The sequence below is a fragment of the Teleopsis dalmanni genome, chromosome 2, assembly GCF_002237135.1.
Source record: "Teleopsis dalmanni isolate 2A chromosome 2, ASM223713v2, whole genome shotgun sequence".
Taxonomy (NCBI): Eukaryota; Metazoa; Arthropoda; class Insecta; order Diptera; family Diopsidae; genus Teleopsis; species Teleopsis dalmanni.
The window spans coordinates 123809466-123823477 of record NC_051847.1 but is presented as its reverse complement, the minus strand read 5'-3'; the positions used below and the strand labels follow the sequence as shown (position 1 = coordinate 123823477).

General features: G+C 29.9%; 1 protein-coding gene across 2 annotated transcripts; it reads right to left on the bottom strand.

The window, feature by feature from the left end:
* Positions 1 to 66: 66 nt before the first annotated feature.
* On the bottom strand, positions 67 to 12036 carry LOC119679160 (elongation factor 1-alpha 2). 2 transcript variants are annotated; one of them, XM_038091361.1, is made up of 5 exons: positions 12016 to 12036; positions 5072 to 5146; positions 4092 to 4930; positions 3598 to 3803; positions 67 to 1722 (listed from the first exon to the last, which is right to left on the bottom strand). In XM_038091361.1, the coding sequence occupies exons 3-5, from the start codon at positions 4912 to 4914 to the stop codon at positions 1363 to 1365; spliced, it is 1389 nt and encodes a 462-aa protein (XP_037947289.1). In that variant the 5' UTR covers positions 4915 to 4930; positions 5072 to 5146; positions 12016 to 12036; the 3' UTR covers positions 67 to 1362. The 2 variants fall into 2 exon arrangements, with proteins under 2 accessions (XP_037947289.1, XP_037947288.1); XM_038091360.1 differs by lacking the exon at positions 12016 to 12036 and adding an exon at positions 5708 to 5993.
* Positions 12037 to 14012: the final 1976 nt, after the last annotated feature.

Genomic DNA, 14012 nt, shown 5'->3' with positions numbered 1-14012 from the left:
GATAAGATAGAATAATTTTAGGTGGACTAAACTTATCACTTTGAGAGTATTCGAAACCAATTTAAGTAGTTTGGTTAAGCCTTCTTTATTCTCATTTATAACATCATAATTTCAATCATACATTTAAAATTTATGTTTAATTATTTCATTAATATTTAATTTTGTTTAGTTCAAGCAACTTTTACATTTATGATGATTAAGCTACAAATTGGTGCCAACATTAAAAGATGCCATTTCTTCCTTACAAACCGGATAAGAAATGTAAGTAGACATTTAATTTTATTTTTAACTTTTTAAATATTTAAATATTTAAATGGTTTTAATATTGAATTGATGATGTGTAATAATAATAATCAAATGATGCTCTATTATGTTTGATTAAAATTGTCTCATTATTTCTACCGAGAGAGTCTGGATGTACGTATTTATTTTGGGAATATAATATTGGTTTCATATATAAAAAAAATAGAAACTAGAGATGATAGTTGTGATGTTGATGTTGATGTTCAACTGAGGAACGTTATAACGTTATTAATTATTAACAGAATATGAATTATTTTTTAATTCAAAAAAAAAATTAAATAAAAAAAAATTTTTTAAATATATGTTAAATGTATGTTAAAAGGATTTGAGCTGATGAGAGATCGCATCAGAATTTAAATCTATGAGTAAAAATCTTAATGTTCTCCGAGTGATATTAAAATTACTTTTAGTTGAATGATATTGTTAAAATGCATTAATGATAACTGGTGCAGCAGTTATGGATTTCCTGCGAAATGATTTACGATGTCTATATAGATTGAGTACAAGAATCGCATAATAGGTAAAAAAAAATAATACCATAATGGTGACAGAAATGAATTGAAAATAGGCTATTCTGTGATAAATGTTGGTTATAGAGGGTGATAATTTTACGACTGGTAGTTGTTTTAAAAGCAATGATGTTGTATGTTTTGCTTGATTTTCAATTTGTTGCTTGAGGAATGATAATTGTTCCAATGTTTCCATTATTAATGATTCATGTAGGATGATCTTATATGATTTACGATCTTGCATAAAAGCATACTTTAAGGTAATGATAACGCTTTTGTATGATGAACTACGATTACAGGAATAGGAGTTGTAGAGATTGTTGTATTTGTTCACATTGAAAATTATATTACTAACATAATTGCTATGCGTATTATTGGTATAAATAAATTTTAGTATTTTTTTAAGTTTATGATTAATAATTGTTTGTCTTTGTGTTTTGTATAACTCTTCTGTTACATCTATTGTTGCTGTTTTTGATGGAAATAACATCATTGGTGTCATTAGATTTTGCATTTGTTCATATGAGTTCTTAATCTGATGGCACTCTAGTTATTTCTTCTTTTGGGCCTTCTCAGCGGCTTTTGTGACTTTACCCGAAGTCGTCTCTTTAAATGTTACAGATTTTATAACACCCACAGCAACAGTTTGCCTCATATCACGCACAGCGAAACGTCCAAGCGGTGGAAATTCTTGGAAACTTTCAACGCATAATGGTTTAGTTGGTACTAACATAATAATAGCAGCATCACCAGATTTAATTGCCTTAGGATCAGTTTCGGTTGTCTTGCCAGTACGTCGATCACATTTCTCCTTAATTTCAGCAAATTTACAAGCAATATGAGCAGTATGGCAATCCAAAACTGGAGTATAGCCATTAGCGATTTGTCCAGGATGATTGAGTACAATAACCTAAAAAAGAAAAATAATCATACTTTTTATTAACATAAAAATAATAATAACACTACGCATTGTATAAATTTGTTACTTTGTGTAGTTATGGTGCTCAATAGATCAAGCTTGCCGTAATGCATAGGGGCCGTAGCCTAACTCATAACCTCTCAATACCATGTGTACTAATAGTTATTATTCGGAAATGAAAAAATCGTACTGAATGTGGGTTAACCACTCTCTAACTTTGCTTTTAATTTATTAAACGAGATACAAGATATCGAAGATTTTAACTATCCAAAAAAAAAATTCTGGTCAAAACAATATTTATATCTGAACAACGGCTCATTTGAGCATTCCTATACTCATTTTTGGCCTATTAAATATCCTTTAATTTAATACTTAGAAGGCAAAAATTGCCTAGTGATTGATTATCGGCCAAACAGCATTATTTTAAAATATATGCAAATATAATGACAAAAGATTAACTGCCACCTAAACGTATTAGACTTACTTTTTGCTCTACAGTTCACTTTAATGAAGGAACACGATTGATCTCGTGGAATCGCATTAGCTATGGCAATAAAATTAACATATTCTTGAGTCTTCATAACTTATCTTAAGCTTTCGATTACGCAGCCGTATTCTGATTTTTAAAAACTGATCAAACACTTTTTAAAATCTAAAACACACAGGCAGTAGCAAAAAAATAATTAGTATTCGGGTTTCAAATCCCCACCTAATACGGTTCCACAAGGTTCCATCCTTAATTTCTTTATTTTACAATTATGTGAATTTATGGTGCTATGCAGATATATTTTTTTAGTCGACCTACATTTTTTGAAGCTTTCTAGTCGATAGTCAAATACCAATAAAATGTTGCTCAATGTTAATAAGATTGTGATCGTTCCTATTTCAAGAATTATTATTAGTTTTGAAAGCTTGTCATCGGTAGTTTGGGAAGAAGCAGTTATATCGTATCTGTCATTAGTAAACTGCCGGGTCAATATATATCAGACAATAAGATGCTTGCTTGCTTAAGATGCTTTGTACGATACACTTCTGTTAGCACTCGTTATACTATCGTAAAATAGTTAATTGAAGCAGTTAATTGAAGTAGCACTAGTTAATTGCATGACCTGATATGTGTATTGCCTTGAGAGTTTTGACCGTTTACAAGGATAAAAAAGTATCATTTTAGGTTGCGATTGCATTATAAATTATAGAATGCACTTATTTTTATTTAAAATTATGCCTAGCAATAGCCAGGTACATATTTGTTTACTATTCTAAAGTTACTACAATTAAACAAAGCAACACTTTACATAATTCCAAGATTTTAGTACTCCTTCAACAGTAGCCTTTGCAGATCATGTTGTACGAGTTTGAAATTCATTACCAAATACTACTGAAAATGCTTATAACTGTTTAGTGATAGTAATAAAATCATAATAATATTATATTATCATAAATAATCATTGAATTAGTCGGTACATACCGAATGTAAAGCTAACCGCTGATAACAAAATCTAAGAAACTTCTATTTAAAATTATTTTGTAGTAAACATAAGGATTTAAAAGTCCATTTTTTTATATTATTTAAAAGAATTTATTGCAAAAAAATTTTAAATCGAACTCATATTTTCCCGGTTTAACACCGGTTAAACTGTGTTTAAAAAGCAAATTACTTTATTTGAAGAAAATTGCCGAAATAAACTAATTTTCAATCAATAGAAGTTTGATTCATAGAAGTTTAATTCTTAAAATATTTTACATTTATATTGAGGTCTAAACACTGTCAAAAATGTTTATTATATTTCTATAACCTATTGTATTCTCATATATTATTTATATCAAAAAATAAATCAAAATCAAATTTTTTATTATTTTGCTTACCTGCGCAGTAAAGTCTGCAGCTCCTTTTGGTGGACAATTCTTGGAGTCACCAGCCACATAACCACGACGTAACTCTTTCACAGAAACGTTCTTTACGTTGAAACCGACGTTATCGCCAGGCAAGGCTTCCGATAGCGCTTCATGATGCATTTCAACTGACTTAACTTCAGTTACCAAGTTAACAGGTGCAAAATTGACCACCATACCTATAAATATAAAATTAGGTGCATGAGTACCTAAACACTTTTTATACATATTGAAATTTCAAATGTACCATAAAAGAAAAGAAAATATATACATATATACACGTATGTATTGATAATATGCATACATAGTAAAATTTGATGTGTACACTTATAAAACTTCACCCACATAGTGCAGCCGTCATATTTGATGCCATTTCACCCCAACCCTGCGACCTAATTTTAGCTCAGCAATATGTACTTTTTTCACATATATTGCACACATTCGCACTCATACAATTGTAAACGTACCTGGTTTTAAAATGCCGGTCTCTACACGTCCAACTGGTACAGTACCAATACCACCAATCTTGTATACATCCTGTAATGGCAAGCGCAGTGGTTTGTCAGTGGGTCGTTGAGGTGGCATAATTGCATCCAATGCATCGATTAAGCATTTACCCTCCACTTTGCCCTCCTTTCGTTCAACAGTCCAACCCTTAAACCAAGGCATCTTTTCGGATGGTTCAAGCATGTTATCACCATGCCAACCAGATATTGGTACAAAAGCTACCGATGCTGGATTATAGCCGATTTTTTTGATATAAGATGAAACTTCCTTTTTAATTTCTTCATAACGTGCTTCACTATATGCTGGCTCAGTTGAGTCCATTTTATTAACACCCACAATTAATTGCTTCACACCCAAAGTAAAAGCGAGCAAAGCATGTTCGCGTGTTTGACCATTTTTCGAGATGCCTGCCTCGAATTCGCCGGTACCAGCAGCAACAATTAATACAGCGCAATCGGCTTGTGAGGTGCCGGTAATCATGTTTTTAATAAAATCACGATGACCGGGCGCATCAATAATGGTTACGTAGTACTTTTGGGTTTCGAATTTCCACAGAGCTATGTCAATGGTAATACCACGCTCTCGCTCAGCCTTCAATTTATCCAAAACCCAAGCATATTTAAATGAGCCTTTGCCCATTTCTTGAGCTTCTTTCTCGAATTTCTCAATGGTACGCTTATCGATGCCACCGCATTTATAAATTAAATGACCAGTCGTGGTGGATTTGCCGGAATCGACATGACCGATGACTACGATATTAATATGAGTTTTCTCCTTGCCCATTTTTTATGCAATATTGCTAAATTGAAAACAGAAAAAAAAGATAAAATAAAAAATTATTTTAGTCAAAATTCGTTCTATTAAATTAAATTAGTGAATATAATGTAGTGAATAGAGTGCAAAATATTTTTATTGAGGTGGGTAAAATTGTTCTACTCACCAATTTAACTGCCGCCAGTTGAAGTGAACAATTAAAAATTATTTTTAGGTTCACTGCACCAAAAATAACGAAAAACTGTAAAATAAAAGAGTTATATAAGCAGAGGAATTCATATTTTATGTTTTTTGTGTTTAGTGTTTTGCAGTGGAAAAAATATTACTTAAGATATGTAATATTTTTCTACAACGCAAAGAAGTGCTGGAGGGTGGTGGGTAAAGGTGGCAGCGCAATAAAAACAGAGTTGGCGTAGGTTTTGGGGTTGAGGTAGGTAGAAAGGATGTTAATTTAGAGTGAAAATATTTTTATATGCGTTTTTTTTTTATTATTATTAATTGATTAGTTTATTTTAATAGAAATTGCTATTGATGAATATATTACACAATTTATTGCTCAATAAAATAAGAGTGTTTTTTTTATTTAAATAAATATTATATATATATCTATTAATTTTCACTTTTAAAATATTTTTTTTTATACATATATAATAAATGTATTATTATAATTTATATACAATTATAAATTCTATTTTTTAATTTATTATTATATATTATTATGTCAACTTTTAAAATATTATTTATTTATTTTTAAATCAGGTATTTTTTGTTTTCAGTATTATTATTAATTTAAATTACTAACCGCTTTTTGAATTACACCACAATACCTGGCCTAGTCGGCACAGTTTTACTGCACAAATGTGGAAAATTCTCGTCTGCGTTTTCCCTATACCGAAAAATCAATACGAGCAAATTTTTTTCTCGCTGAAGTTACTACCGTTTATGCGCGGAGCAGTGAAGTGAGCCTGTGTCGTTCGTTGGCTACGAGAAATTTGGATCGGCGAGGCGTTCGTCTTGCATTGGAAGTGCACATCGCATCGCAATTCGTGTTGATTCAGAGTTGCTTCGTCGTGCCTAGCCTTCCACGTAAAAAATCAATTCTCGTGTCGTTGTTGCAACGAACCTACACCGATTTTATTATTACGCATGGGAGCTTAAGCCGCAAATGTTGGGGTGGCAAGCAATTAACAAACACAAATGCACTCGCAAAACCGACAAAAAATCTTCGCTCTGATGAGTGTCCCACATGTGGTGGCGAAAAAGTAAGTACGCAATTATATGCATACAACGAGAATGACATATATGACATATAAAATTCCTTTGCCTATTCCATAGTTTATTAACACAGCTGCACTGCTTCCATAAAGTGGTGCTAAGTGTTGTGACATTATTTCAGCAATCGTGGGAAAATTCCTTAACATTTCTTAAGAAATAAAAGCTTACAAGAATCCCTTGTCTTAATACAAATACTTAACAGAGAAAACGGTTTCCAATGGAGCAGAGCATTGCTTCCATAGTAGGCCTTTTAGATTTTATTTCATATTAATGTATATAATTGAATAAAAAACCTTTGATATGTTGCTCCGTAGAACCAAGAGAGTTAAATGGCTTATATTAATTATAAAACGTGATACTAAACAAAAAAAACATAATTTATATTGAATGATAGTAATAGAGAATGGGTATTATACTGTGTACTTTGATGCTCTAATACAGAGTGAGTCCATAATACTGTATTATTTGATGATTTAATACAGAGTGGGTCCATAATACTGTATACTTTGATGATGGATGGAGTGCATAATACTGTATACTTTGGTGATCACAGAGTGAGTCTATAATACTGTATACTTTGATGACGGATACATCTATTGTGCTTATTTAATGGCTTGTTATTTTATTAAGTTATTATAAGTTCTCCAAGTTCACTCCTTACAATTACTTATGATCCAGTTCAGAAAAGAGCTCCGTTTTTGTCTTTTTAGGAGCATTTGTATTAATCTGTTTCCAAGATATATACTTTATATACAGATAGATGTTACTGTAATGTTCAGTAATTGCTGCGTATAATTTTGAGATCACATCTGTTGACGTGTAGATCCTTTTCTTTCCTTTATTATAAATTTTTTTAAAGAATAGAAACTGCTTTGTACAAAGCTAACAAATTTTCGAATCTATTATATAAGATAGATGATTTTTATGTATTTTATTTTTATGTTCAATAATGTGTAAAATGCAGTTCTCGCTATAATATTCGGTCAAAAAATACATAAGGGACAGAGCCCTGAAGTTATATGCGAAAACCGACAGGGTGCTCTACTTAGCATTATCTAATTTCAGAGTAATCAGTAACCGCACGGGGCGGTACGCAGATCTTAGGTCAGTCATTAAATAAACACGTAGCTTATGAGGAATACATTAATTCGTCAGTGAGATAGGTGGGACTCTGCAGAAACCTATCAAAGAGGAACAGTGCCCAAATGCACTAACTCGGAAAAGGCTCAATATGATATAACGTCCAAACCGAAAAATTTTTCGAATATATAAATAATACAAGATATTATGGATTAAATATGGATCTTCTTCTTTCTTAGTATAACAGTCCTGGGCAAACCAACTTCCTCAACCAATTTTTGCCATCTGACTCGATCTGATCAAGTTTTCGATTAAACTATACATTCTTTAATCAAAACTGTTAACTATTGTCATCACCGCTACGCCATTTTTTAAAGAATAATCGTCTGATCGTTTTATTAAATTGCTTTTTAATCTTTGAATAGTTTATTTGCTCTAATTTTTAATTAACACTACAAGCACATTCTACTTTCTGAAGCAATTATATTTATAAATAGTACGCAGATTCCTCACATATATTTTTTATGTAAAACTATTAGTACTTAACAATATCTGTATATATTTTATGAGCACAGTTTATAAAAACACAATTACTTTTTAAGCTGTAATACCTTATATATCTGAAAGAATGTTATTCTAGATCTGTTGTTCAATACAAATTTTTTTCGAGGTATATCAAATGGGGTCTTGTATCCATTCTTTTACTTAAAAAGCACGTGTCTAACGCTATCTCGAAGAAAACTCGTGCTGAATCCGTTTTATTAGAAAAAATTCCTTATAGAGGTCGTTTAAATTTGCTATTACATGCATTGTTTATCTATTATTTTGCTTAAAATTTTTTATACCTAACAATATATAGATAAATTCGTTTTAAAATAATTATAATATTGTAATATATTTTAAATAATCCCTTAGGGCTATGTGTTATTTCAAGCTATAAGTAATTATTTAACATTGGTTATATTAGATCGTTAAACCACGCAGATATCTATAAAAACAGACCGATAGAGTCCGATATAGAAACCGATAGAGTCGTTTCAATATCTCATTATCTACGAATACTAAAAGGCGATACAAATTTATGCATATTAACTGAAAAACTATAATATATAAAACACATCCAAGCGGAACCAACAAAACTCAATAACTCTAGAAATGAAAACTTTAAGTCCACTTGTTGTACTCTCTCAGATGGATAGGAAAACAAATTAAAGTTAAATAAAATTCAGTGTAAAAATTAATTCAGTGCTCTAGGAACCTTAGAAAATTGTGAAAAGATCATTTTCACAGAATGTTTGAGAATAAATTAAATAAAAACTTTTTTTGATAATGAAGAGGTCTGGGATGATCACTAAATAGATGATAACAATATTTGGTAGCAGGATCTGAATGGGAACCAATCAAACCAACGCTGTAATAACCAAAAGATTATTGTCTTAATATATCAGTTGATATCATCCACTTTAACCACAATTTAAAGATATAGAAGAAAAATACTGTGAATTCTTCAAGGTGTGAGATGAATCTGCCTTTTTAAACATAAAGGTTAATAAATGGACTGATTTGTTTAAAATTGATCGTACAAGCTTTAGACACAATTCAAGTGAAGAGCGTCTTCAGCTATATCAACGTCAGCAATCGTAGCAAAAATACAGGATATGGTTTTTTAAGATTATTGATTGACCAATAACGATTTAGTAGAGGCCCTAGGAATTTTATTAAGCACATGGAACAATATTTTATGTTAAGTGTTCGATTTTAAAACGATGTGCCTTATACGCTAACAATGCAAAATATTCGAATGCGACTTTGTCAACAATATTTGTAGTGTTTTAGAAAGAATGAAAAGGATTTTGTGCATCGTGACCCTACATGATAACAAAAAACTAAGGAGTGATATGAACCTTTTCTTTTCCGAAGCGAATTCGTGTTTAGAAATCATACTTTTTTTAAAAATCATAAACGAAATTTTTGTTAGTAGATGACCTTTAAATTAGGAAACAATAGGATATACAAATTTGTGTGTCACTGTGATAATCTCGCCAGACTCAGACAATGGTACTTATCCTTTACCTATCCACTTATAACAGAATTAGACAACATCTCTCCAAAGAATATAATGGAGTTTTTAACTGTTACTTGAACTAAAGTGGGTATGTCACAATAACCCTCAAAGGTTGTAGTGACGTGGTGACAAGTTCCCAACACATTTTTTTAAATCTAAAATCTGCTATAAAAATGAAAACACTAATTTTTTATTAAGACAATGTATATGCTCACATAGTTTAAATAACAACCTTTTCACACGTTGAAAAATCTCTTGTGGAAAACAATTTTTATCAAACGAAAGTATTTTGCAGACTTTGCAGAAAACCATTACAAATATGAGATCCATTAACTGGAGATCGCTGAAATAAGTCTAATCAAAATAAATTCCTGTTTAGAGACTCATATCTAAGTAATCGTTTTTAAAATAGGATTGTTACAGATCAATACAGTATAGAGAAAATATTTCATAACAAATATTAAAATATGTTGGAATCTGACAAAATTTATCTTTATTAACTATATATTTAGAAATAAATATTATTGCATCGAATATATACTTTAATAGTACCCGACTTATTTCTTAAATTTCCCATCAGACAATAAGTATCAGTATTGGCCGATTTGAAAGTATATAAAGATTACTAAAACTTTAAAAGTGTTCTAGTTCAATTGTTCATGAAATGACTAACTGCCTATCAAGAGAGTACATGCCCAGAAATAGGGTTTAACAGAATCCGAATATAACCACAAAACAAATATATGAAATATTCATTCAAAAGTTAAAATAGAGCATAATAAAAAAATCTATAACTATTTCTATAATATCATAACATTTGTTCTTTTTCGATCATTTTTAAAATCCTCGAATATCAAGATATAAGGTTGAATCTGTGAGAGATACCAGATTTTTTTAAAAACTTATAAAGGTTATAGTATTTTTTTTGAAATCGTTAATATTTAGATACCGATTCGAAAACGGTTATCTTAAATGAAACAACCTTTTTAATTGAATATTTGAGTATTTGTCTATAATTAGCTGTTAGATGTCATCACAAGTATTTGTAATAATACCGTTGATCTAGAATAATTAAGTTGATGATGAGTAGATGTGAACTGCTTACCGCACTACTTCATTTACCATTTTTCATTACAACGAAACAGTTCTTGTTAGAAACTATTTCACATTACTTTTGATTAGTTATTAAGTTACATCTATTAAATATTATATTCGTGTCCTCTACATAAGTCTGAAATTGTTTCACATTTTTATAGATAAGGAATATTGCAAGGATATTGATCAATTTTAGGGTTTCACAAAGGAATCAAAATATCTGTAAGAAAATCCCTCAATACTCAAACTATAAAAAAATATAATGTACTTAAAGTATGAACTAAATATTATATTGTATGCAATCAAGATAAGTATATTGGTACACACAGTGACACAAATTTATGGTGTAATTTCGTCATCACATGGAATTCATAAACCTCGTTATCTCTACATATTTCATAAAATTTTTGATATAGATTTTATGCTTCCACTAATTTCAAGTTTGGAGGATTTAAAAAAGAATACGATAATAACCATAATATACAACTTTTTTTTTTAATATTCCAACTTTCGGTATATGATGTATCACAACCAACAGCACTAAGTCTATAGTATCACCAAACGCAAAGACTTAATTGTTCAATTATCATTTCTCAAGTAATAATTCTAAAAAATAGTGCATTGAATTGTTATATTCTTTTAACAGAAATTACAATTTCAAGATATATAAAGGTAATTAGATATCCTTATTTCTTAAGACCCCTCATTCAAAATTCAAAAGTTAATTTTTAGTTTGACATACCCATTTTTTTGGATTGGGAAAGGAATTTGGCGTTTTGATGAAAATAGACAAGGCATCGAAGATCTAAAAATTATTACTTTTGGTCTGTGTCCTATTTCGCATTTCCTTTAACACTTATTATATGACAATTTTAAAGTAATTATTTTGAACAAATTTAAACATTTGTAAACATTTTGAAATTTTACAATGAATTTTCACATATATAATTATAAATATTCAAATTACTTATATCTCGAAAGCTGTTGTCAAGGCATTTTATTTAAACAAATGGGAGCACATGGTTACTCAGCAAAAAAGTGAGGTTATACATCACTCAATGTGTACCTTTGCGATATTTATACTTCCTTATACAAACATATATATTTAATATTTCATTAAGTATAAATATTTTAAACAATATTTTGGTAGTATGCCCTAATTTTTAATTAACTCGGGAAATTTACAACTCCATAACTACTTCAAAGGTGCGATTGGTAGCCATATGGCATATATGTATATATATAAATTAACATTAAAAATTATATAAGAAAAAGAATTTTTAAAAGAAATAATTAAATTTTAAGACCGTTATGTGTTTATTTAAATTTCACAATTTTTTTTTATTTTACTTCCAACAAAGTGCACCGGCCGGTTAAAATTGATTGATCCATTTTCTCATACACTGCACTTTCCATGCACTTCAATTCAATTTTATTTAATATAAATATTTAAATTAAAAATATATAAATATGAATTGAGCTCACTTACCGAAATCGTTGAATTTTATAATATTTACGAATCAATTTATGATGTTTGCAATTTCTATTAAAATTATTTGGATTTTTAGAAGCTTGCGAAATTTCGTGTCACTTACCTCGAGCACTAAAACGGAAAGAACGATTCGCAACAGTTTTGATGCACATGCGCTGGAATAAAGCGCATCATACCAGCACAGTTTTAGCATGAATTGTTTCCTTTGCACCCTTGCAACGTTTTTGCATCATCATCCATGTGATGTGGAATGAATGCACTAGCTAAATACATTTTAGCCCTTTAACAGCAGTGCAAGTGGGAAATTTAAACATCATCGAACATCTTTAGTTCTATCTATTTTCAACCAAAATGTGTTATTCCAATTGATATGTAGCATTGAAATGCTTACATTTACATTTTGCTTGGTGACAAACGAAACAGCCAATATATCATAGCTATCTGCTGCACAGCATTCAAATTATAATATATTACACATCAGTGCTAAAAATAAATGTCACTCGCACCACAACAAAAATAAGCAATTCTGTACTATTTTTGCAATACTGTAGAAGGGTCTGGTATTCTAGTATTCTCTATTAGTGCACTTCACATAGTTGAATATATACAATATGGAAATTAATTAGATACAATACAAAACTTACAGAACTTACAAGCCACATACTTAGCTATATAACATAAAAAATTCTTAATATAAATTAATTTCACCAAAATTATAATAGAAACAATTATACCGGGGCTATTCTATTAAAACCTCTGTATTAACAAAAGTATTATATAGTAAACTTCATGTAATAAACATGAAGGACATGTATATCTTTCAATAATATATCTTAAATTGATCAATGAAATAGTATTCACACTACAATTACTCAAATGCTATAGATGATATACTCCGATCTTGTATATGTTAACTGTAATAGCATAATTGCACTAATAATTATACATTTATTATACAAAAAATTAATAATAATAAATTATTATACAATTTAATAAGGAACAATAGCAACAACAACACAATAAAAACGTTAGCTACTTCTATATTGACAGACTGGAACCAAATACTAAGATCTATTTCAAATACAATCAAACTTCCATAACTCGAGGTCTAATTTTGCAAAGGGAAGGTTCGACTTATGGAGACTTCGAGAGAGAATTTTTTATAAATTTTTTATTTTTGAAAGAAACTTACATTTTACGGTATTCTAAAATGAAAAATTACATTTTACGGAATTTATAGTGAAGTAAAATATTCAGAAATTAGGGTTTAGGTTTCTTATTTTCAGTAAAAAGAGATTGCACTTTATTCATACTCTTATAGTGATCGTAAGTTGGAATATCATTCGTTTGTAAATATAAATTCAGAATTTTGAATGAGTCTTCTATTTCATTCTTGGAAGGCTGATGAACAATTACATTCACCAAACCCTCATTATCACTTTCCGTTGCGCTTAGAATTGGATCCAGTAACTTAGAGCTATAGTGCTCAATAATATCGCCATCTGTAGGCGATATTGATGTACAAATTTCATTGTCAAGCTTAATATAATCGTTAAGAGTAGCATTGAAAGTTATTTTAGAAGTAACATGAGAAAGAAAAGATTAAACATTTGGTTTAGAGAAAGGGACTTCTAACAGCAAAATGCATTTATACTTAATACAAAAATTCGACTTATAGAATGCACTTTCCCATAAGCATGGAAAAAAATTTTTGTTCGAGTTATAGAGAAATCTGAGTTATAGAAGTTCGAGTTATGGAAGCAGAATTGTATGTAATTTGCTCTCTAAAACCTTGGTGCACTGTTTTTGGTTCGAGGTATACAAAATTCGAGTTATAGAAGTTCGAGTTATGGAAGTTTACCTGTATTTGCAGATTTAGAAGCTTTGCCTGATTTTATCAAAGAAAATTTTGCATCTAATTTGACTTTAGTTTGCCCTAATGAGCTTGTTGCAACTTAAGCAGGAAACCAAGTTTGTAAGTCCCTCTTAGAAGAGATGAGCAAAACTTCCCGTTTCTCTTGAAAAGCCGAAAGTTCAATTGTTCTATTCACTTAAAACCGACGAGTGTTTGAACCACTGGCTATTGTAACTTTTAAGCCT

Excerpts from the sequence above, each read along its gene's own strand:
- LOC119679160 (XM_038091361.1), bottom strand. The coding sequence starts at position 4,914 with ATGGGCAAGGAGAAAACTCATATTAATATCGTAGTCATCGGTCATGTC. Across the intron at positions 3,804-4,091 it reads GACCGGCATTTTAAAACCAG|GTATGGTGGTCAATTTTGCA; the intron begins GTACGTTTACAA and ends TTATATTTATAG. Across the intron at positions 1,723-3,597 it reads CTGCAGACTTTACTGCGCAG|GTTATTGTACTCAATCATCC; the intron begins GTAAGCAAAATA and ends TTTCTTTTTTAG.